Source organism: Leptopilina boulardi, unplaced genomic scaffold (genome assembly GCF_019393585.1).
Source record: "Leptopilina boulardi isolate dan_hultmark-lab unplaced genomic scaffold, ZJU_Lbou_2.1 LbouV2_371, whole genome shotgun sequence".
In the NCBI taxonomy this organism is placed as follows: domain Eukaryota; kingdom Metazoa; phylum Arthropoda; class Insecta; order Hymenoptera; family Figitidae; genus Leptopilina; species Leptopilina boulardi.
In genome coordinates, this window is record NW_026137942.1 from 857222 (window position 1) to 881933 (window position 24712).

The following is a 24712-nucleotide window of genomic DNA, read 5'->3' on the forward strand; positions in this document are numbered from 1 at the left end:
TTCCGTTCTAATAATCGGATTGAGGTCTACTTTTTTTAAAATGTCAAGGAAAATGAGAGGAATAAATCTCTTTCAGAACAATTTTTTATAATTTTACAACTAAAAAAATTATTAAATAATAATTGAATAAATTTCAAGCGACAATCTAAAATTCAATTACTTAAACGCTAAAATGATCAATAACAATTATAAATTATTTAAAAAATTTTTTGTATGTCATGTAAATACAAACAATAATACTTGAGGAGCAAATTTTCAAAACCTGATAAATCCATATTTTCTTATTTCGAGAAATTGAAACAAATGAATTTTCTCACATAACCACTGCAGTTATTTTTAAAATATAAAATTTGTAATAGTTTAATTCTATAACAATTAAACTTTATCATAATTTAATGATTTACAGGTATTGGTAATTTTTTCTAATAAAAAACATAAAAATTATAACTCATCTTGGTTATGTCCAAAAGTTTTTGAATTGAAAATTTGTTGTTAACAAATTTTTTTTCTTAAATTTAACAGCGACAGGAAGATTTGTGAGGTCCTTAAAATATTAAATTTATATTTATCTCCATTTTTTTGAAAAATGGATTTATCAGATTTTGAAAATTTATTCCTCACTTGTTTTAGTTAAGAATAAAAAATTCCAGTAGAGAAATCGAATAAAATTAATAGTAAGCAATTTTAAAGAAATATTTCACTTTTTTGCAGTTTTGGAGATCCTTTAAAAAACAGTGAACAATAAGTTTTATAAATAATGAATTGTGTGTCATTCTTTGAACATTTTTAAAGAAAAGTAGAGTAGTCCAGTCAAAAAATATTGATTTTTAATGATTCTACAGTAAATCTACGAAAAAGTGTTTTTTTTCCCATACCATATTTTTCCTTTTAGAACAAAATTTTGGCCGGTAATAATAAAAATAGGAAAATTTTGAAAATAAGGACAACCCTAGGGAACATTTCGAATTTTCTACAAAATTGAATTTGACTATTTTATATGCATCTAAAAAGATGCAACCATAATTTAGTTACTTTTTAGAAAAACTTTCACTTATAATAAGACCTCAAAAAAAATTAAGTCACATATGTAATGTATATTAATACATTCGAGTGTATCCGTTTTGAGGTTAAATTGTACAAAAACAAAAAATTTAATGAATAATTACAACCCGGAACACCACAGCGACCAGCAGTTTTCAGAGAAATAATTTTATTAATCATTTTCATCTGCTATCAAAGCAATACTACCTGTATTATAGTGAAATAATTTATAACTTTTTGCTTTTTATTTTTCATACCTATAAAAGACATTATTTCCTTCCTAAGTTTGTCTTAAAAAAGACATGGAATGTTGTACTCGAAAACCACGAAGTAATAATAAGGAGACTCAACTTTGTATTTGTCAAGGTCACTGTACCATAAGTGACATGTTCGCTAAATGGAATTGACTCTCGAACGAGAGCGCATGTGCAGTGTAATATACGTGTCTCTCTCTAACTAATGGGAAAAGTACGACTGAGAAAGTTGCCGGAAGCGCCATGCCATGGAGAATAGACTACAGGAGACCAATGCAGTGTTAAGAAAACGACCAATTTTCGTCGAAAGCTGTTAGTTCCGAAACTTCTCGCACGCCGCGTTGAAAACAGATTGATAATTCTGAAATTTACATGTGCTTCTTGGTTAACAGCATACATCGTGATACATGGTTTTCCGGAAGAAGCCCATTTTTTCTGTGAAATATATAAAATAAATTTATAAATAAATAATGTATAAGGTAAGTTTAAAATTCGCCAAAGTGGAAATTTTTAGTTTAAATTATGTATTTAAAATTTTTTATGATAGGGTAACGGCACCAGTAAAAGAACATTTAAGGAAATGCATACTTTTATCATTTATTATTTTCGAATGCAGTTATTGAAAATTTTTTTACCAATTTTTTTTCGAAAGCTAATTAAGTGTAGAATGTGAAGGTCATATTTAATTTTCATAAATATAAGATGTTAATTAAAGTTTTAATTAATAAGTAAAACATACCTATTTCACCAGTGAAAGAACAAATTGTCTAATGACAGAATTTTCTGCATCCAGTGAAAGAACAATGTGAAATATATATTTAAAATATATTTAAAAAATATATTAAAACAAAGATAAAGTAATAAAATGTTTGTAATATACTAAAATAAAGGTAAATTAATGATAATTATGAATATTTTTTAACTAAGTTTACAGAATCTTATTTTTAATTGAAATTGCATTTATAACCTACAATTAATCATACAAGAATAATATTATTGTAACCTAACAGTGTTAACCTATTTGATTTTGTTTTTTTTTGTTTATGACTTCAGACTATTCGTTGAAGGTGTTCCTTCATTGGATTGCATTGGAACCAGTGAAAAAACATTTCTGTTCTTTCACTAGTAAATAAAAAAAAACCCAATGACGGAATTTGCTTTTCTTATGGCAAATTAATATTTTATTAGCTTTTAAATGAAAAGAAGTATTTCTAATACACAAGATAAATTTAGTTTAAAGAAGACCGACGATTTAAGGCAGTTTATTATTATTAATTTATTTATTTATTATTTATTTATTTATTATTAATTTATTATTATTATTAAAATTTAATATAAGTTAGGGCGCACTCACACCTTCTGGCTGCCTGCCTGCCTGCCTGCAGGAGTTGTAATGGCAACGTGCAGGAGTAAGAGAGAGAGAGAGAAAAATCAAATTTGAATTTACTATCTCTGTTACTCCTACACGTTGTCATGACAACTCCTGCAGGCTGGCAGGCAGCCGAGAGGTGAGAGTGCGGCCATACCATTATTATTTAAATTATGATTAACATTTTTGTGAGTTTATAAGATTCGTTAATTTTTGAAATATTATATATTTTATTTATTATATTATTTAATTAATTATTTAATTAAAGTTGTGTCAAAAATATTTTTTTAAACTTAATTTATTATGAGAAAACTTTTTAACTATAGATGTATTTAAAATTATATTCAAACTTTACATTTCCAAATAAAAATTCAAAGACTGTGAAAGGCCTCTAAAAATTATTATTAAAAATTATTTTTATTAATACAAATAAATTTTTCAATTTTACGGTAAAATAATTATCAAAATAAAAACAAAAATGTTTATTACATTGCGATAATTTCTTACATAACTTTAATATTTATATAACTGTAATTTAATATTCATTAGTTCCTTAAATGCTTAGGCGAAATATGTTTTCTACAAAGAAACATAAGTACACATACATTTCACGTAACTCAAATCTCAATTACTTTAAGGGAGAGTCCAGAATAAGTGGTTTCTGAACGTCGACGTTTCATTCTGTCTTTGTCTCTCCCATTGATGTCCCATAAAGGAGCTTCTACAATAGCTCCGTTTGGCAACTCCAAATCCAAGTTGATAAGGTTATTCAAGTTGGGTGGGGGAAATCCAAGATGGTTGCTTGCTGGTGCACCTATCAGCCTATCAGCATTCATTCCCACGAGAAATTTCTCGTGGACAGAGGACGTCGCAACACCATGCGTGCGCAACCAACTTGGACTTGGAGTTGCCAAACGGAGCTATTGTAGAAGCTCCTTAAGACAGACGCGTTTCTATCAACGCGTCGACGTTCAGAAACCCGTATTCTGGACTCTCCTTAAAGTTGAATAAAAATATGCCTAAATTCAGGTTTTTTTTCCAAAACAATATGACAGCAACAGATCGAAACAGATATTTCTTGACATGTGTACGTTGATGGTATCTATCTGTTTTTTTCGCCACCTATGGGCAAGCTGAGTACTAGTCTTAGCTTACGACGAATCTTGGCACCATTTTAGTGAAGTAAATGCATGGGAAATTGGTCTCCTGTAGTCTATTCTCCATAGGAAGCGCCTATAGGCCATCGCACAATAGATTCGCAAAAGTCGTTCGCGAACAAGATGCATGAGATAGAAAAGGATACCAATATATCTCTGTCCTTTTCTAACTCATATTTCACGTTCGCGAAACTATTCTGCTTAGGCCTTATGGGCCACCCAAAGGCACGTACACATGTAGACTGAATGTATCAAAATCGAGTTGATTGGAAGGCATGCATCCCTGGCGGATTGGGAAAACCGAGTTGTAACCGAATTGGGTTACGATTCGGTTACGTTTCGGTTCATTGTGAAATAATATCGTTAATTGACGAAATATGTAGTAAATAACTATTAGTAATGGTTAATATACATTTAGAGAGCTTATTTATGCAATAATAATAATAAATTAAGATATAATTAATTAATAATAAGTGTTTTAAGTGTACAGTGCATACAGTTGTTGAATTACCATATACATATATGTATATTACCATTAGCGGCAGCTGTGATACGCGCGTTAAACCCTAGATGGCGTTAAGGATCACTTTTTCGAATGAATTTCTAAAATTAAGCCCTTGAGTGTCAAATGTGTAAGTGAATATATAAGTTTTAAAAAAATAGATCAATTTATTAAAACAACTTTTTTGATTTGTACAAATATAAAAAATAAATTTTTATAACGAACAAAAATTTTTTTAATGAGAAAAAGTTTTTTTCAAAATTAATCTTTTTTATTTTATTGAAGAAAAAGAAATTTTATTAAGAAAAAAATGTTTATTTTTGTTATTTGTTTAATTATTATTATTGTAATTATTATTTAAAATTATTTTTGTTATTTGTTTAATTATTATTTTTATTTTCATCAATAAAATGAGAAAGATTAATTTTGAAAAAAAATTTTTTCCAAAAAAATTTTTTATTCTTAAAATAATTTTTTTCCTCAATGAAATGAGAAACATTAATTTTGACATAAAAAAACTTTTTTTCCCTAAAAAAATTTTTGTTCGTTATAAAAATTTATTTTTTATATTTGTACAAATCAAAAAAGTTGTTTTAATAAATTGATCTATTTTTTTAAAACTTATATATTCACTTACACATTTGACACTCAAGGGCTTAATTTTAGAAATTCATTCGAAAAAGTGATCCTTAACGCCATCTAGGGTTTAACGCGCGTATCACAGCTGCCGCTAATGGTAATATACATATATGTATATGGTAATTCAACAACTGTATGCACTGTACACTTAAAATACTTATTATTAATTAATTATATTTTAATTTATTATTATTATTGCATAAATAAGCTCTCTAAATGTATAATAACCATTCCTAATAGTTATTTACTACATATTTCGTCGATTAACGATAATATTTCACAATGAACCGAAACGTAACCGAATCGTAACCCAATTCGGTTACAACTCGGTTTTCACAATCCGCCAGGGATGCACGCTTGCGTGCAATTTTTTCGTATTTTATTGATATGCCTCGACAGATTGTTGATTTATAATGAGGTGTTTTTTTTATGTATTTAAATATTTTATAAAAAATAAGAATAAACAAAGGGTTTAAAGGTAAGTGACCTTATTTTTTTTAATGCTATAATTAATTTTTATTTGTAAATGTATGTATTTATATAAATTTATACTCGCTTTCTAAAAAATAACCTCAAAATGTATATAAAATAAAAGAATCAGTTGAAATTAATTTATTATTAAAAACAATAATAATGTGTTATGTCATAAATAATAAGTATGAAATAGTAAATATTTAATCATTTTTACGCACTCAATGAATAATAAAACTATGTCTCCATTTTAATCGCATAACACATAGCACATGCGCTCTCGTTTGAGAGTCAATTCCATTTAGCGAACTGGTCACTTATGGCCCAGTCACCCTAGCCGGATTCCAATAATATACACACACGAAGTAGTATAAAGGTGCTTTTATACTTGTGGTACGAAACACCGCCACTTGCGTCCGAGACGCTCGTGAGTAGGGATGGGAATCCAAATGAAGTAATCGAATATCGATTAATCGATTGAATCTTCTAGAACAGTAAAAAGAAGTCGATTAATCGACACTAAAATTCGAATATATTCGACTTTATTCGATTTTTTTAAATCCATAAATAGGTAAAAAATTGCGTTAACGAAAAAATTTTCAATAAATAAATTCATAATTTATCATTAAGAAAGCATTTATTTCAACAAACAATTATAAAATTAAATTATTAACATTTAATAATTTTTTATAATAAATCTGAAAAGTATAAAATTATTTAGTTAATATTCGAGAAAGAAAAAAAAATCTGAAAAAAATTAACTGATTTTTTTTCATAATTTCTTGTTTCTACTAACCAATTTTAATAATAAAGTGCTTGTATCATGATTCCGATAACCTATTATTTTTAAGTTTAAATTTTATTAGTGTATATTTTTCTCGAAAGTTTTTATATGTATTTAAGAATATACTTACCTAAAAATTTTGGCAAACACTACTGCGGTAAAACATGGGTAAAAGCTTTGTTATCATTCACTTGTCTTCTTAGTTTAACCGGTTTAACCATTAAAGTCGTTAACAGACATTTGACGGTCGTTGTAGAATCTGATTGTGGCGGGGACGATTAACCGCTCATGTTGTGAGGCAAAATGTGTTTCCAAAACTTGCCACGCTTTTTTGCCGATTAATCGAATAGAGTATTCGACTACTGTCGATTAGTATATCTTACTAATCGATTGCTATTATTCGATTAATCGACACCTACTATTTGATTTTTGCTTATAATCGATTTCGATTTTACCATACCCATACCCTAAGCCAGTGCAAAAATTCATGAAATTACAGGAGTAGTATTGTGGAGAGACCTTCAATTCGGAAAAGCAGCCAGCAGAAAGAAAAAAGAGAAAAAATGACAGCCAAATGTTTTAAAACCCTGTATGTCATTTAATTTGATAAAAACTACTTCTAATTTTTGTCGTAATTTAAAAAGTGGAAGAATAAAGATGGGACTTTTAACAGTATTAAAGAAATTAAAACAAAAGGAAAAAGAAATGAGAATTCTTATGTTGTGAGTGAATTTTTACGACCTTATTATAGGTTAAGATATTGTAAATATTTTGAAATTTTTTGTAAAATATAACTTAATATGAAAATTAAATAATGCAATTTAACTGTTTACCTAGTCAACATTGAAAATATGAAACTAGATCATTTATTTAGTTTACACAGTTAACTACTCAATAGGATTTTTTAAAATTTTCTTTTCTGAATTTTCTAAATTTACTTTTTTTTATTGATAAAAATCATGTTTTTATATAATTTTTTTTATAGAAAATAACATTTTTCATTTAAAACTATATAATAATTCATGTTTTTTTAAAAATCAATAATTCTTTAATGAAGTTTGAATAACTAACTTTTTTTTAGAATATATCAGATCTTATATAAAAAAAATTCAGACTAAAATAATCCAAAAAGAAATGTTTTAATTTTTGAAACTTCAATAAATTTCTCAAATCAATCGAAACGTTTTTAAATATTCTATTAATATATCATGTTGAACATTTTTTTTTTATTTTTGTGCTTCCGGTACACTTCTTTCATGCACTTCAATTTTATACAAGTAAAAGTAAGTAGCAAATAGTAAATACAAAATACAAGCATATAAAATTTTAAAATATCTTTTAGAATACGCATGAAAAGGGATCACTTTGTCGATTTTATTTTAGGAGATAATCGCAATTTTCTAAAAGTGGTTCAAATTTAAAATTGTTTTTATTAAAAATGAAACTACTAAGTATTCCACGTTAAATTATGCGGTCACGACGACTTCATTGTAATTAAAACAACTAATATTATTATTTTTAATTTTTAATTAGCATGGGAACTAATGGTAGATTTGAACTTCAAACTAGTTTTTGTCTAAATTAATTTTTTGGCACTTCTTACTTTGAATCTCTATAAATTCGCGAATTTTTCACTTAAAGTGACTTAAGGGGTTACATGGGTCAAACAAAAAAATCAAATTTTTTTTTTTTATTTGATAGTATAAAATGTCAAGAATATTTTCCCAAAGTTTTATGATAATTTGAATAAAACTCCAGGAATGAGAGAGAATTTTCGAAAACGCTTTTTGTTTCGACCGGCACATAGTGCACTTGATTTTTAGTTACTTAGTCTGCCTTTTTGTATGAATCATTTTTAATTTTATAAATGTGACACCAGATTTGTAATCAGCGACACCAAAAACTCCAGAATAAAGATTTTCAATCGAATCCAATGAAATAATAAAGAAAATCCGACGTTTATATCATTCAACTTTGAATGCTGTTTTCTCAAAACTCTATTTTTGAAGTCGGTAGTCACGATTTCTCAAAAGCTAATGAACCGATTTTTCTGAAATTTGGCACACTTCTTTTAAATAGTATTGACTAGTTATTGAACAAATGATTTTTTATTCTGTTGATTACAACCGATTTTACATGTTCTAAATGGTCTCAAAAATCGTAATTTGTGACAAAAAACTCTGCCAAAAATTCAAATTTCAATTATTTTTAAAAATTCTTCGTTCAATCACGAGCTATACCAGGGAGTCTAACGGTCAGGGAAAAGTCAGGCAATTTCCTTAATTTGCTTGAATTTTTTTTAGAAAAAATTGAAGTAACTATTAGCTTCAAAATTTTTTTCCCAAAACAAATGCAAATTAAAAGGTTGGTCTTTACACTCAATTATTAAGCATGTGATATATCTTATATTCATTGATTCAATAATTATTTACTACTATTTATTGAATCTAATAAATGATTTTTTAAACTTGGAACAATTAATTAATTAATTAAAGTGAAATATTTGGTTTTTTAATATAAATTTTTTTTTTCATAAAAGAAAATTATTTGATACAATTTTATTTTATTGGTTCAACTTCAAATAAAGTAAATTATTCATTAATACGAATAATTTATTATTTAATGCTAATACCCACATTTAACTTATAAAAATTTTTACGGCGTCGAATCTCAAATTATCGAATTTCTATTTAGCAAAATTGTATAAAGTGGATTTTATATTATGCAAAATTTCAATTTACATTTAACTGAAATTCGATTTAAAAGAATTTCTATTTAGCAGAACTCTTGTAAAGCATTTTTTCTAATACTTTTTTTTAAATTTTAAATTAATATAATTTCAATTTAACGAAATTTATGTCGAGGAAAATTGGCAAAAAAAGAACTAAGTAGAATTTTTCTTAAAAAAATTTACTAAATTTACTAAAATAATAATTCTGTTAAAAAAATTTTTCTTTATGCAAATTTTCTTCATATAAATTCCGTTAAATTGAAATTGTATTAATTTGAAATTCGATGTACTAGAAAATCTGCTTTATATAATTTTACTAACTAAAAATTTGATAATTTTAGATTTGACGCCGTAAAAATTCTTTTAAATTAAGGGGGGAAACTCGTGTAAATGCATGTTTTTTCAGGAATTTTTTTTAAAAAACTGGTCAAATTTATTGAAACAAAGTAAGAGCATACCTTAAAGTACACAATATGAGCTTTATAAACAAAAATTTTATTAAAAAATATTACAAAATGGCATCCTTAATTTTGCGCCGTGCAATGTAACTCAGCCAATTTTTAACCGATTTTAATCATACTTACTACAAATCTTCTTTATCTTACTGGCTATTGCATGACGAGCTCCTTTTTTTTAACAAAAATTTTTTAACATTGTTTATAAAAGAAAAAAGTGATTTTTTTTCAAAATGGTCCCAAATTTCCCAAAAAAATTTTTTTTTAGTTTTCTCTTCGTCATGCAAAGCGTATTTGCGTATTTTAACGGTAAAAATTTTGATTTTTAATTTTAGTTGAGATTTGTGACCTGTAGGCTGCACGGCGCAAAATCAAGGATGCAACTTCAAACGCCTTTAACACCGCCATTTTGTAATATTTTTTAATAAAAATTTTTTTTATAAAGCTCTTATTGTGTACTTTAAGGTATGCTTTTACTTTGTTTCAATAAATTTGACCAGTTTTTTAAAAAAAATTCCTGAAAAAACATGCATTTACACGAGTTTCCCCCCTTAAATGTTGAGAATATTTATACGTCCCCAATTAGTTTATTTATTTCACTTAAATACTTTATTTTTTACGAAACATTATTTATTTGGTTCAAATACATATGAAATTAGTAGACAATAGACAGGTAAATGATTTAATTGTATCAAAATAAATTTTATTTGATAAAAATAAAAAAATTTTTAATGTAATTTAGGTCAAGGAAAAGTCAGTGAAAAGTCAGGGAATTTTTTTCCTAGCAATTGTTACACACCCTGGTATTATACTCATCTACTTCTAGAAAATATTTGGTTTTTTTATTTTTGATGAAGCAGTCGTTAGATGTCGTGGCTACCGCAAAATTACTTATTTTGGAAGGGGTCTCAAAGAACATGTTGTCATTGGCTTAATTTAAAATGTTTATTAACAAAAATGTGGTCCAAAAATTTATTTAAAAAAAAATAAATTAGAGTTTATTACCGAAAAAAATTATAAAAAATGTACCTTTTTTACACCGAACTAATTATAACCACCTTAATATAATAAGGTTTTATATTCCATTTAATTATGAAATTAATAAGTTTTTATTAAAACTTGCAGAGGCTTAGATAATGCAGGGAAGACGACAGTTTTAAAAAGGATAAACGGGGAACCAATAGATACAATTTCACCAACGCTAGGATTTAACATTAAGACTTTGGAACATCGTGGTTATAAATTAAATGTATGGGACGTTGGTGGACAAAAATCATTACGATCCTATTGGAGAAATTACTTTGAATGTACGGATGGTCTAATTTGGGTCGTGGATAGCGCAGACAGAAGGAGACTCGAGGACTGTAAAGTCGAATTGCACAAACTTTTGCAAGAAGAAAGATTAGAAGGTGCTAGTTTGTTAGTTCTCGCTAATAAACAAGATTTGACTGGTGCACTTTCGGCACCGGAAATCGCGGATGTGTTAGAATTGCCGAATATTAAGTCCCATCATTGGCAAATTTTTAAATGTTCCGCCGTTTCTGCTGAAAACTTAGTTGAGGGTATTAATTGGATCCTTGATGACATTGCAGCAAGAATATTTTATTTGGATTAATTGAAATGTTTATGTTAAAAAGAAAAAAATCGTTATCTTAACAACTTTTCTTTAAATTCATGTTACAAGAGCTTCTAAATTTATTCGAAACCCAATTTAACTTTCCAAGTGCAACAAGAAGAATAAAATAATTTGTAAATTATAGATATTTAAAAATATTAATTAGTTTAAAAATTTCAAATATCTGAAACTTTAAGTTCTTAAAATACAATTTATTATAAATATAATTCTTAATTATTAATATAAAATTAATTAATTAAATCTAAAATTTCTAAAAATTTATCTTATACTTATTGTTAAACCTTCCTATTTATTATTTTGTCATTTTTATAACTTGTTCAATTTTTATTTGTCTCAATACTTTATCCTTCATCCACTAGAATTATTTTAACATAGTACATAGTCATTTGAAGGCATTTTAATTCTAGGTATATTTGTGTGAGAGTAAATGGGAGAAGGTTATACGATTTTTTTGCCAAAATGATTTTAATAGGATTCCTACTTTGTGTACGGAACTATAAAAATGAAAGTAAAAATTAATTTGTTTTGAATCCAAACTAGTCAAATTGAAAGACTTTTGTAAGCACGATGCAACCTTGACGCAATCATGCATGATTCTGTCCCACCAAGCTTTTTCTTAATATATTTTTTACATTCAATTTTGTATATTCTAAAGTTCAAAATTCATTTTTTAACTTTTTGGCTAATATAATACTGACATTTTATCTGAAGTTATTAATTTTTTTAGAATAAAAAATTTTTCAAACATAAATTTGAAATATTTGTTTAAAAATCTTTATATTACATCACATCTTAATATCCAAACGTGTCGATTAATTTATTTTTGAAATTTTACTGAAAATTATTATAAAGTTATTGACGTTTCATAAATCAAAACATTTCTTTTTGAATAATTTTAGTTTAATACTTTTATATAATTTCTGATAAAAGAGCATAGGGGATTAAGTATGCAAAAGTTGCCCCCGCATATATTAAAATAATATAATATTTGCACCATATATTGCTATCTATATGAGGATAAAATTCTGAAAGTATGCACCCATAATTTAAGTTTTTTCGGAGTTATGGAGAGGGAAAGAAAAATCAAAAAACTCATTTTTTTAAAAAAAGTACCTTATAATCTGCCCTTTAACATATATTTTTACCAAGTTTTTAAAAAATATACTTTTGACGAAAAATGTTTTTTTTCAATCCCTTCCACAGCAACGCGACACGCTGGTAATCACGGTTTGCCGGGAGGTTGTTTTATCAAAATTATCGAGCACCTCTGATTTTTTTGTAATGGGTAGTTCAAGGTGTCAGGAAGTGAATTCAATAGTTTTTAAAATCGAAAACAAATATCCCACCCCTCAAAACAGCATAAAACCAATAGAATAAAAAAAAATCATGTTTTTCGAGAAAAAAAATACGTAGGTACTTATACATATATTGACAAGTACCTTCAAATTTTTTTGGTAAATGGTAGTTCGGAATGCCAGGAAGTCAGTTAAATAGATTAAAAATTTTTTTTTTTAAATCTCTTCACCACTTCATTTTGCAAAGGCCGGTTTTTTCACAATATTTTGTCGTAGTTTTTCACTTTATTATTTAATAGATCATTACAACTTCCTATAAAATTTATAAATAACCCAAAAAAAAAGCATGTGACTTCTGCGCGTAGCACGAATTTTATTTGGGAAAAGTTGCTTAAAAATATATTTTTAAAAAATCAAAAACTAGTAGTAATTGATATTTTTTTATTCATTTAGAGAAAAAATACAACTATTTTACATACTCTGAAAATAATAAATATTAGTTTGGATAAGAGTATCTTAAAAAAATAGGAATCTATCTTGCGCCTGGCTTTAATATTAATTTGAATTTTATTTTTCTTAAAATATTTTTGTTGAAAAAATAATTATTTCATCCATTTTGAGTATTCATGTACAAAAAAATTTGTTCAAGAACTCTAAATATTACAAACCTCATACTTTCAATTATTATTAATTTCACTCAAGTTTTTTTTATGGACCTTAATATAGTAATATAAAAATGTAAAAATTTTGTGACTATTGGTCCATCAAAGCAAAATTGAAAATTTGTTTTAGAGAAATTCTTCTTTTAAAAACACCAATCAGTCTCTTTATTGAGATTATGATTTCCTTCAATTTTAATTGTATATTTTTATACACTCTTAAAAATTAATTTAACCCTTAACTGGCATAATTCAGCGTTCGAACGTAAATGGTACAACGGGTCTTCTGGACCCGACGTATTCTAACGTGTATTGTACAGTCGGAATTGAATATTTTTGCACAAAAAATTTAATCAGAGGTAGTTTATGATGTGTTTTTTAAAATTTAATTAGTTTTACAGAGATTAATTTATTTTAAGTTAGTTAAAAAAATTATGAAAAATAAAATTAAAAAATGGCAAAAAGGTATTTATTTTGCAGAATAAAATGTGCCTTTTCAGGTTAAAATTGAAAATTTATAATTATTAATGTTTGAAGCTAATTTATTCTTTTGTAACGAATTAGTTGTATCAAAAAACTTAAAAAATTAATAAAAATATGTCAAATTAATATATTAAAATATTTAAAGGTACACATTCAATTAATTTGAGCTGAAAAAAATGTTCGGGTCTGCTGGACCCATGGTGCTAGTTAACGGTTAAACCCTTTGTGATCATGTTCTATGGGAAAAATGTATTCGAGTGGGGTGTTTCTTTAAATAAAAGCTTATAATAAATTTCTTCATTTTTACTTCGACGGAGCAAAGGCCACAAAATTCTCACACGTTTACCTTGTTAATTCCATTAAAATAAGAACATTTTGGGTATTATATGATAATTAATGTTCACAAACAATATCGAAACTTAACATTTGAAAATTAAATTTTGTAAAATTACTTGCAACAGCCCTCAAACCAAAGTCAATAAATTGACCTAACTACATTTTTTTTTTAATTTATAAACACAACAAAAATTTTTTTTACAAAAGTAAAGACACTAAAATAGGAAATACATATTTTAAATTATCTAGGAACCACATACAAACTAAAAAAAAACCTTCCACAAAAAATTTTAATATTTAAAATGGCTTATTTAAAAAATATATTTTTAATAAAATCCCGAGGTCTTCTAACTTTAATTTTTTACGCCCTCTTATAGAATTAAAATATAATTTAGAAATATTTCTTAATATATAATTTGTAAATTTTATATGCAAATTGTATCCATTGTCTCTAATGTTCGGAAGAATAAAATTGTTTAAGAAATCGAGCGCTTTTTATCATGAACAAAAAGTTTACGGAACTTGAGGAACAAACAATAAAAGTAAAAACAAATATTATAAAATATGTTTTTAAATTGTACATTAGTATACTCAACTACTAGTGACAAGAATAAACACAGTAATAAAATATCGCTTTTTCTACTATAATACTTTCATTAAACCATTCCTACCCTCACTATAATACAAATGAAAAAAAGATACGCTAAAATATTTTAAGCGTAAAAATCTTTTTCATAAATCAATAAAAACAAAAAAACTTCTTGTTTTGACTTGTTTATGAAGTTCCCTTTCATAAACAATTAATGCACTTGATTAGCCCTGTAGAAGTATTCACCAATAATATCCGGAAATTTGCTAGTTTTGTGGATTGAAAGAAGGATCCTCACATTCCATCCGATGCATTTGAAGAACAATCTTCTAATTCTGGTGCACCAGGACCGCGATTTAAAATTTTTGAAAGTTCACAAATATTTTTGATTGTAAAATTTGGTTGGGGGTCTTCACTTGAAAGACGAGACCTTTCAGCTATCGGGATCCATATGGTACAAGCTAAACCTGCTTCAATACCACCTGAAATATTAGAAATATGAAAAAAACTTCATTTTCAAAAGAAATTCAAAATAATCAATTTCACTTTTTTATACTATTTTAGAAAAACAAATCCGGATTCAATTCACAAAAAAATGTTAATTAGAAAAGTATGAACAAATCTGGTATATGACAATAATTAAATTTTAGAAAATTTTTGATTAAACATTTTTTTAAATAGGGTAAGTGCATCAATTACGGCACATGCAAAAAAACTAATATTTTAAAAATATTAAAAAATTATTTTAATCTTTTTTGGATACAATTACTAATAAAAATGTACATTTAAACAATTAATAATTTGAATTAATGAGATCAAATTTTTTCCCTCGCCGTAATTAAAACATTTTAAAGATTTCCATTGGTTTCAATTACGGTGAGCAAAGTATCTTCAAAATACACGTAATTTTGGTCGCCGTAATTGACACACCGAAACTTATACAAACGCGCCGTAATAGAAATTATGGTGTTAGTTTTAATTTCTCATATTTGTTTAAATAATGAATTTTTATAAAGTTTCAAATTCTTTTTAATATATAAATAACATAAGATTTTAGTTTAATTAAGTTTTCAATTTACTTTATACAATAGAAATGTCGAATTTTCTATTTTAAAGATGTTTTGACTCGAATCGAATTAGTGTATTTACCTTAATTAAATTTAAAATTATTAAAAACGATTAATTCGTCGAAAATTTTTAGATAAAAATTTATTAATACTTAAATTTTTGAAGGATTATAAAATTTTTCAGCAATACATATATCATTAAACGCAGAATTTAATTTAACCCAAACGTCCTTAAACCTAAAATTTTCTTTTTGACTTTGATTCTACAATGTAAACGCATAATTTTACAACAAAAATCACCGCAGCCCTTTTTGATAATCATCGATTTTAATTTTTCAAATAACAAAAATTTAATTTTCAAGAAAAAACTGACATAGATATACATCAATTTAATCCAAAGGTGCTGACTCATGGAATTTTCTTTTGGATTTTGAATGTACAATGTGAACATATGATTTTCCAACAAAAATTTTTTGATTTTAAAACAAGTTGGGCAAAAAATAAATTTAATTTTGAGACTTTTTTAAGCAAATTCTGGAAATAAGTTTCCAATATTTCCCGCAGGCTTTTCGGGTTAAAAATTTTTTTTCCTGGTATGTACTATTTTAATAAATAATGACAAAAATACATTAAATTAATGTACAAGATTAAATTACTTTAAGTCTCTTTTTGTAATAAACTAGTAATAAATAAATTTAATTTTTGGCATTTTCAGGCTTCGGATGGCATTTAGAGGAAGAAAAAAGTCGTTTTAGTCGATTCATATTACAAGAAAACTTAAAAAAGTTGCTTTTTTTATTTTTAAATAAATAAAGTTAGTTAGTAAATATTTTATAATTATTATCAAACAATTGTAATTAGAAATTAAATAAGTTTTATTAATTCCTGAATAAAAATGTTTCATAGAGATATTTTCAAGAAATTTTATTTACAATATTTCAGAATTAAACTGAGACAAATTTTCAAAAATTCAATTCAGTATAGGACAAATTTCAAAAAATAGTTTCAAATTATTAAAAAAACAAAAAAAAAAAATGTTCGATTTATGGAAATTGTTCGAATTCAGAAGTTTAGAAAATGTTTTAAATAATTAAATTTTCGAAGAGTTTCATTAAAATATTATTCAAAATAATGAATTTAGTAAAAATTTTGGAAATAATTGAATTTCAGGAAATTTTAAATTGAAACTCATTAATTTTAATTAATACATTTTTTTACTTAGGTAGGGATAGTTGGGGTAAATAAAAACAAGGGGTAAATCGAAACAGTAGTTATTTCAGTTAAATAAATTTTTTTTTAATAAATACGGCCTCAAACCTTGTTGGGGGTGATCTAAGGTTTGAGGTTTGAGGCCATATTTATTTAAAAAAATTTTTATTAACTGAAATAACTACTGTTTCGATTTACTTCTTGTTTCTATTTACCCCAACTGACCCTAGTTTAGATAATTGAATTTAAAAGAACTTTCAATTGGAAAATATTTTAAATAACGGATTGAAGAGTCGAAAAAGTCGTGCAATCCGAGGCCTGAATTTCGCATAAGAAAATGTACATAAAAACGTTTAGGAATTTTGTGTTTTCAAACGCGGTTGGAAAAAAATTCTTACACAAAATATAAAAATTCCAGGACCTGATGAAAAATTGAAGAACTTTTACAGGTTTTCCTGATAAAAAAATTCAAGGACTTTTCCAGGTTTTCAAAGAATTCCAAGTCGCTAGACACCCTGCTTAAAAATCCCACAATAAGCTTACGAGCGATTTCTCATATTTATTGGCAGCTGATGATAAACTTACTGTAAAATGTGCCGACAATTCTAACTTTTTACTGTGATGAAAATAATAAAAAATGAATTCATAAATATTTACCTAATATATCGGTCTCTAATTTGTCTCCAACCATAATGCAACTTTCTGGACGGACTTGAAGGGACTGACAAGCTTCCTGAAATATTTGAGCCTCAGGTTTCTCCCAGGGTAAGTCACCCGATACCAGTATTATATCGAAATATTGTTCTAGACATAATTTGCGAATCTTTTCCCATTGTGAGTTGGACGGTCCGTTGGATATCAGGCCCAAATAATATTTCTTCTTCATTTGATGTAACATCGAAATCGTATCTTTGGACAGTTTCAAGTAATGGTACCTGAGCTGAAGCCATCTCTCGTAGACGGCTGTCGTGAGGTGCGAGTAGCTTTCTCCCAATGCGTTTGTCCAAAGATTGCTTCGCCATGAGTTCAAAGTAGACGCTGTATTTTCGGGACACTTTCTGAATTGTTTAAGATACGTTGTCGTGATCTTGGTGGCCTGATCTTTCGGGATTCCGTATTGGTGTGTCAATTCGTCAGCAAGCTGTTGGTGATGCAAGAGGAATGCGTTAAAACTTAGAAGGATCTACTTTGTCAGAAAAATAGTCGAAATAATGCCGTTTAAATGAATAACAAACGGGAGGAAGGAAATTTTGTTCAAAGACAGAGAAAATACAAGAATGACACACTCAATATTGCATTTCAATGATAGTGATGCAATTTTCCCAAATTTCTCGAAATTGATGAAACTTTAGCAACAATAGGAAAATGAGGAACAGAAGGGGAAGATGTGAAATATTGAATGCGGTAACTATAATATTCTTTGTATTTATGAACATATTTTTTTATAACTTAGACAAAATTCAAAGGATAGAGGATACAGGTTAGTTAGGAGACTTAATTCATATTAATGATTACCTAGACAATGTATTGATTCATTCAAATACTCAAGCCGATAATTGGACTCTCGAAGTGGCATCGATGGGCGTTTTACTGTAATCACAACAAAATCAGTTGTGCCAATAACAGACTCACATGATATTATTTAGCATTAGAAAAAAAAATTATTTCTTTCGTCATCTCGTTTCTTTTGAATGGGAGCACTAAAATAAGTTGGGAGAAAGGCTATTAAAAAATAAGATTAAATATATTAAATTGTCTCTCTTTAATTAAAAAGTCTTGTAATACAAACAAATTGACAATGAGCAAACGAAATACTTGAGATAATTCACTTTTTCTCCAGCGCCAATATTGAAGAACAAGATTATTATGAATCTGTTTATACGTCAATATTTTATACAAAATGTAAAAATAGCACAGCCGCAGAGGCGTTAGTTTCCTACGCTAATTCAAATAATCCATCTTGCTTCCGAAATCCGAGCAATAGTTTAACTCTAAAAATATTTCAAGTGAGAAACAAATTATAATTTCACAATAAATTCTTTTTATATCATTACATTATTTTTGAGCTTTTGGTTATATATTTACCATTTCTTGTACAGTTATACAAAGCGGTAAACAGTTTAGGTTTTCTTTTGGAAAATTTTATATCCTATAATAACTAAATTAATATTTGTGTAACACCTATGAGAAAAACACAGCTTTGTGTATAAAAGCATCCGATTCATTAAAACAGCTGCGCTTAGCGAAATTATATAAATTTTCAATCTTGATTCGATGAATATATTGGTTGATAAAGGTGACTTTCAACGGATACATTTTAATATAGTTTTAAATTAAATTTTAATCGGAATTAACAAAGAGAATCAAGTAACTGATAGCAGGAAAGTTAATTTAAATTAGTATTTTTCAAAGCAGGTGTTACACAATTTACTTTTTTAGGCACTTTGGTAACAAATTTGTATAATGTGTTTTTTAAAAATAATTTGGTTTACCATTTAAAGAAATCGGCTAAATTTTTATCGCCTGTCTGTACTATTTTGATTAATATCCTTTTTAGTTATAAATATACTGGTCAATTTTTCTAAGACTTGTAACATTATCTTATTAAGTCTTGTCAGTTTTAATTCATTACATACATATTAAATAATATAAAACCACTTCATACAAAATCTATTGGAAAAAATTAAAAAATTTTGTTCATTCTTGGCAAATAAAAAACAGTAAGAATATATATCTTTCTTTAACTTAGTGGTTCAATTTATAATTTCCATCTTCTAAAATATAAATAAAGCCATTCTTTTATTGATTGAAATTTATATTTTACATATTGAACATGAAAAATTATTTTCTTGCAGCAAGTGCGTAAAATTATGTTTACGTCTATTATTTTCAAGTCAGTGTAACCGCTTATTAGTTAAAAATTTGAATATCAGTTAACTTTTAACGAATGTAGATAAAATTATTCTTTAGATTAAATATGATATGAAATTGAGAAAGTTTTATATCAAAATACACATAATAGTTTTTTTTTTATTTATTCAAGTTCTGATTCTTGTAAAACCATTAATATTTTTTTTACAAAGATAAAAAAGCATTCATTTCTAATGAAAAGATACATTATATTTGTTCAATATGAAGTCAATATCCAATCTTCCCTATTTGTTTGTTTCAGAATCTTATTGGTAACAACGCTAACACAAATACACAAAATTATGCTAGTAACTTGAATTCTATGTAGGCGCAAAAGTTTGATTGCTGAGTCCATATTTCTTTACGAATTTTTTATATCTTTCTACGAAAATACTTATTTCTTTTTTGTCAATAATAACACATTTTCACAATAATTCTGTAATTCGAATTCTGCGTTACAAGAAACTGAAAAAAAGAAATAAATAAATTGCTCTGTCAACTTTTAAATTCTGGTAATTAATCACCAAAAAGATGTTTGCCTAATTCCATCATTCGATGATTTCTGCAGACCGTCAGCGCCCCACACTTTTTTAAAACCGTCGCAACACTCTGATCAGCCTTAACCAAGTGACAAAGCAAATCTTCATACGCCGACTTAACATTTGGTTGTAAACCGCCAATCTTTACTTTTTTTAAGGTCTCGACAATTCCCTCGGCCCATCCAGACTCGATCGCAAATTCCGAAAGCCAAGGAATCATTTGCAATACTCCAGCCATTGTCTGCATTCCCAGGAACCACAGTTCCATTATTTCCATCCAATGCTCCTTGTAAGACATCGCGACGACAAGTTCAGTTGGATCATTGCTCTCGTCCACAATATAGGCGTCCCAAAGAAATCTTATTGTAACTTGTATATAACGACAAATTGAAAAATCATTCTTCTTAACACGTTTTGCCTGCTGTTTCAACAATAATAATCCTAAAACAGCTAAATGCCCATGAAGAACCAAGTTCTCTGAGATTTGCTTAAGCTCTGGTAGATTAGTGAAAATGAATTTGAGCAGAGAAACGAATGTTGTTGACTCCTCAACGAGTTTTGCCTCCAGAACTGTTATATTCATAAGCACATTGCAAATTGACACCATTGCTGCTCTTGAATCCTTCATTTGCTCCAACACATGGGGCTCCAATTCCTTCTCTGGTTCCTTGAGTGCTTTCAAACGTTCTGCCTTTGGCACTGGTGGTTTCTTGTAGTGTACAATTGTCCAATGATAGGACAAGCATTCAAAAAGAACTTCGTCCTGCTTATGCTTCAGGAGAATTTTCCTTCCTTCGTCTTCAACTGCAAGGTAACAAAGAGCAGGAAGCATGAGCCTTAAAATATCAACATCACTGACCGGATCATAATTAACGAGCTCTGCAGATGAGCTTCCTTCGTCAGATCTAGCACCTGCTTTTGCTTTTTCCGCAAGTTTTCGATTCCGATGCGCATAAAAAGTATCGTTAGCTATTGTCAAAACGAATGGCAAGACAGCAAATACCTGAGTGCGCATTGATGATGTCTCTTGAGCCAACCAAGCAGCCAAAACCCTGATCAGCGCGCACACAAAGACCCTCTCCTTAATGTCCTTAATTTCTTTCATCTTAGACACGGCTATCAACAAACCGAGAACAGCAGAAAAGACTGCCTTTAAAGAAGTGTACAAAGCTTGCTTCTCATTCTGCTCCAAGTCTAATTGATCGTTCGTGATGTAGTTGAGGGAAATTTCCAAAACAGTGAAACAAGCGACTAACAGATCTGCATGTGCCACAACAGACTTTAATTGCTTCCCCTCTAATTGCAATCGCACTTCAATGGCTGCCAGCTGAATCAATGGAAGAATATAGAGTTTCTCTTTCTCGTCGTAAGCTACCGCCCAGTCAACTCCCAAAATTTCCAGCATTATCGAAGAAAGTTTTAGCGCAGGGTCTCGCTGATTTTTTCCAATCTTTGAACGAAGAATCTCAGAGAGACATTTTCGAATACTCTCCGGCCATGATTGATCCTTGGCTGTTGAAGCAATCAGATCTTTTCTACAAGAAGCAAGTAACTCATACAATATGAAGCACAACTCAAACTTTCTCTCCGAATTATCCGAGTCGAAATCAAGGGCGATTTTGTTTATTATTGAATGAAAGGAAGAAATATTAACCGCGTCCCAGACTTGTGGTCCAAATTTATTTGCAAGAATGACAAGGATATTCAATGCCTCGTCGGTTTTGAAGCTTTTCTCAGAGAAAATATCGCACATTTTTTTAACCGCTTTCTGCTCCAGAAGCGCTCTTTGTCCACCGGGTTGCCGAGCGATACACTGTAAGCAGGTATAGGCCTCGCTGACTATGATTAAAGTATCATCTGGAGCGTCTTCGTCAGCCTGAGACACAATTTCTAAAAGCGCAGGTATGTGTCCAATCATGTCAGGATGCTCTGCTAGTTCAGGCTCATTGCAAAACGAAGAAAGAATTGACAACGCGACGGATTTATAAACTTGAGGAGGACAATCGACAGGTACATCATTACTTAAAAACAATTTCCGAAGAAATTTAGGACCAATAGCTTCGAAAAGTATTTTTTTCGCCGCCGGAGAACAATCTTTACCAGGTATCAACTTGGTCACCATAAAGAGAGCTGCAAACTTTTCTGAATCGCTTTCCACCATCTTGAGAATAGAAGCGCACTTTTTCACACCCTCCGGTATGGCACTGTCCAAATTATCACACTCCATTTTTGGCACTGTTCGAATTATCAACAAATGTTTTCGATTTTAAAAAGCTTAACACAGGTCATTTACCAAACATGAGATCGAGTCTCATTCACGCTCATGCCTTGCGCGCACCACAGCTATAAGCCAACTGGCACCACTCCCAACTAAAAGCTTTCACGTACTAGCCTTGCCCTTTAACACGCTCACTTTCGATGGACGAAAATAGTATATCCACTGAAATAAAGAGCGAGTTGTTTCACTCTCTGCGTCGAAAGAAACGAAACTAACCAAGATTTTACCTAATCTGAAGCGTTTGTAGAAAGAGTCCAAGTCTAATTTTAACGTGTCGAATCTCAAGGATAGGTTGAAGTAAACAACACTTCTTCCGTATGTTCTGAAGAAAACAAGCTTTCCTCCCCGGACACGGAAAATTAGACACTTTCACGGGTTATTTGGAAACGCAACTGCCTGGCTTTACGCAGAGATACAGTCCTGCAAAAAAAATATCACGATTTTAAGTGAATACAGGCACTCTTTCTTTTTTTTACATATGAAACTAAAATATTTCTTTAAGAAAGATAAAAAATTTCATTTCAGATTCTTAATAAATTTGATAATAAATCATAACAATTTTTAACAATTTATATCAAATTAAACGTGAAAAAAATTTCGGAATTTATCATGTTTGATGACTATAGTTAATACAGTTAAATAAAGTTAACCACAAACGCTGTGTGTTAAAATAAATTGTGAATGCATTTTCAAAATTTGTATTAAAACTATGTTAAATTGGCACAGGGGAAAAAAATATCAATTTTAAAAATCAATGTACTGAAGGAGCTGTAGCAATTTTTTTACAAATAAACTGTATTCACAAAAGTGTACACATACATACTAATGTTTAGATGAAATTTAATAAATTGAAATTAAAAACTGTATACTTTTAAAATGAACTATAGTAGGTAAAACTGTAGGTATAAGTTTAAAATTGTACATAATTTAACGGTCTACATTTTAACCTTAATAAAGTTTTTAATTTTAATTTAATAAATTTAATCTAAAAATTAGTCCGGAAACAGATCTAAGTTTAATGTATACAGTTTATTTGTGGGCAATTGCTACCACGTCATATTAAATGTTTTCTCGAAACCTTAGAGAAAGCACCAATCAAACTAAAGTATTTAAAAAATTTATAAATATTTCGTTTCAATTCTTAAAATTAAAAGTAATTTATTTTTATAATTTGAAATATTCTCATTGAAAAAATTGTTTTTCTCAAATGTTTTTCATTGCAATAAATTAAAAAATTCAAAATAAACTACGAACAATAATCAATGATATCTTCATATGATACAAATTAATAATATAAAAAAGGTATTTTAAAAAAATGATTTTATGAATGACTTTTTATTAGCAAAAAATGTAATCATAATTTAAAATTTTTAAAGATGTTAGTTGAGATATATTCCTTGAGAAGAATGACAAGTTTAAGGAAGACGAAAACAAGGATTGGCCGTGTAACAAATATTTTAAGCAACTTCCCAAGGCTAAAAATAGCATCTACTAAGAAAGCACTATATCGGGCATCGGCTCACGTTACACTAAGTCTCTATTTTCGTTGTCACGTGTCCAAATTCACATCTTAAAAAGTAAAAAGTACGTACAATATAACTTCATTAAGTTTATTGAAATACTTTAAATGAAAAGTGATCACAACAACTTGCAATCAATAAGAATTTCTTATTAAAATTCTCTCCTTTCGCAAAATACTTAGTCATTTATTAATGAGTAAATTTATAATTATAAATTGATAAAAGTATTTAAAGACATGAAATAATATATTTAAGTTCACCTGTCTAATAACTTAATTTGTCAATTTTTATTCCTGAAATAATTATGAGAAAATAGAATCATTAAATTAAATAAAAGTTATTAAAAATAAAGTACTTGTAATGAACTTTTAGACTTTCTCTGCACTTTTTTTCTTTCTTCTTGATAAATATAAAAAATTTGGAAAATTAAATTGTCACTTTGCTGATTTTTGCTATTTTTAAATATTAATAACTGACTTGAAGAAGAACGAAAACTTTGGGTTATTTAAATGTTCACTAAATACATGCACACCAAAACCTTCGCGATGGTCCCGAGTATCATGTCGTTAGGAAATATAAATATATTTAAAAAAATTTTAATTTTTGAAAAGTTAATGCATGTAAATTTTAAAAATTGAAGTGGATGCAATTTTATTGATCATGATAAAAAAAACTTCAACTTTAAAAAACTACATGCATTAGCTTTTTAAAACTGTTAAATTATTCATAAATATTTTTATCTCTTAACCTAGGCATCAGGACCAACGCGAAAGTTTCCGTGTGCGTGC

General features: G+C 28.0%; 4 protein-coding genes across 6 annotated transcripts in view; 1 reads left to right on the forward strand and 3 right to left on the reverse strand.

Moving 5' to 3' along the window:
- The window catches only part of LOC127287490 (HSPB1-associated protein 1), a 66435-nt gene extending 64982 nt beyond the window's left edge, over positions 1–1453 (reverse strand). Inside the window, exon 1 of one of the 3 annotated variants that reach the window (XM_051314452.1) lies at positions 1299–1453. In XM_051314452.1, the coding sequence (XP_051170409.1) occupies positions 1299–1311 (13 nt within the window). In that variant the 5' untranslated portion in view covers positions 1312–1453. The other 2 variants (XM_051314453.1, XM_051314450.1) reach the window with 2 other exon arrangements.
- Positions 1454–6713: 5260 nt separating this feature from the next.
- LOC127287505 (ADP-ribosylation factor-like protein 2) lies at positions 6714–11797 on the forward strand. The gene is made up of 2 exons (XM_051314490.1): positions 6714–6939; positions 10529–11797. Exons 1-2 carry the CDS (start codon positions 6809–6811, stop codon positions 11016–11018), a joined length of 621 nt encoding a protein of 206 aa, XP_051170447.1. The 5' UTR covers positions 6714–6808; the 3' UTR covers positions 11019–11797.
- Positions 11798–14695: 2898 nt separating this feature from the next.
- Positions 14696–19942, reverse strand: LOC127287532 (N-acylneuraminate-9-phosphatase). Its single transcript, XM_051314522.1, has 3 exons — positions 19874–19942; positions 17335–17818; positions 14696–14883 (listed from the first exon to the last, which is right to left on the reverse strand). Exons 1-3 carry the CDS (start codon positions 19940–19942, stop codon positions 14696–14698), a joined length of 741 nt encoding a protein of 246 aa, XP_051170479.1.
- The window catches only part of LOC127287483 (neurochondrin homolog), a 30739-nt gene continuing 24447 nt past the window's right edge, over positions 18421–24712 (reverse strand). Inside the window, exon 2 of the mRNA XM_051314435.1 lies at positions 18421–22824. Coding sequence (XP_051170392.1) covers positions 20104–22353 — 2250 coding nt within the window. The 5' untranslated portion in view covers positions 22354–22824 and the 3' untranslated portion in view covers positions 18421–20103. The remainder of the gene's footprint in view (positions 22825–24712) is intronic.

Excerpts from the sequence above, each read along its gene's own strand:
- LOC127287505 (XM_051314490.1), top strand. The coding sequence starts at position 6,809 with ATGTCATTTAATTTGATAAAAACTACTTCTAATTTTTGTCGTAATTTA. Across the intron at positions 6,940-10,528 it reads GAAATGAGAATTCTTATGTT|AGGCTTAGATAATGCAGGGA; the intron begins GTGAGTGAATTT and ends TAAAACTTGCAG.
- LOC127287532 (XM_051314522.1), bottom strand. The coding sequence starts at position 19,942 with ATGGACTCAGCAATCAAACTTTTGCGCCTACATAGAATTCAAGTTACT. Across the intron at positions 17,819-19,873 it reads GCATAATTTTGTGTATTTGT|CTTGCTGACGAATTGACACA; the intron begins GTTAGCGTTGTT and ends CATCACCAACAG. Across the intron at positions 14,884-17,334 it reads ATTAGAGACCGATATATTAG|GTGGTATTGAAGCAGGTTTA; the intron begins GTAAATATTTAT and ends CTAATATTTCAG.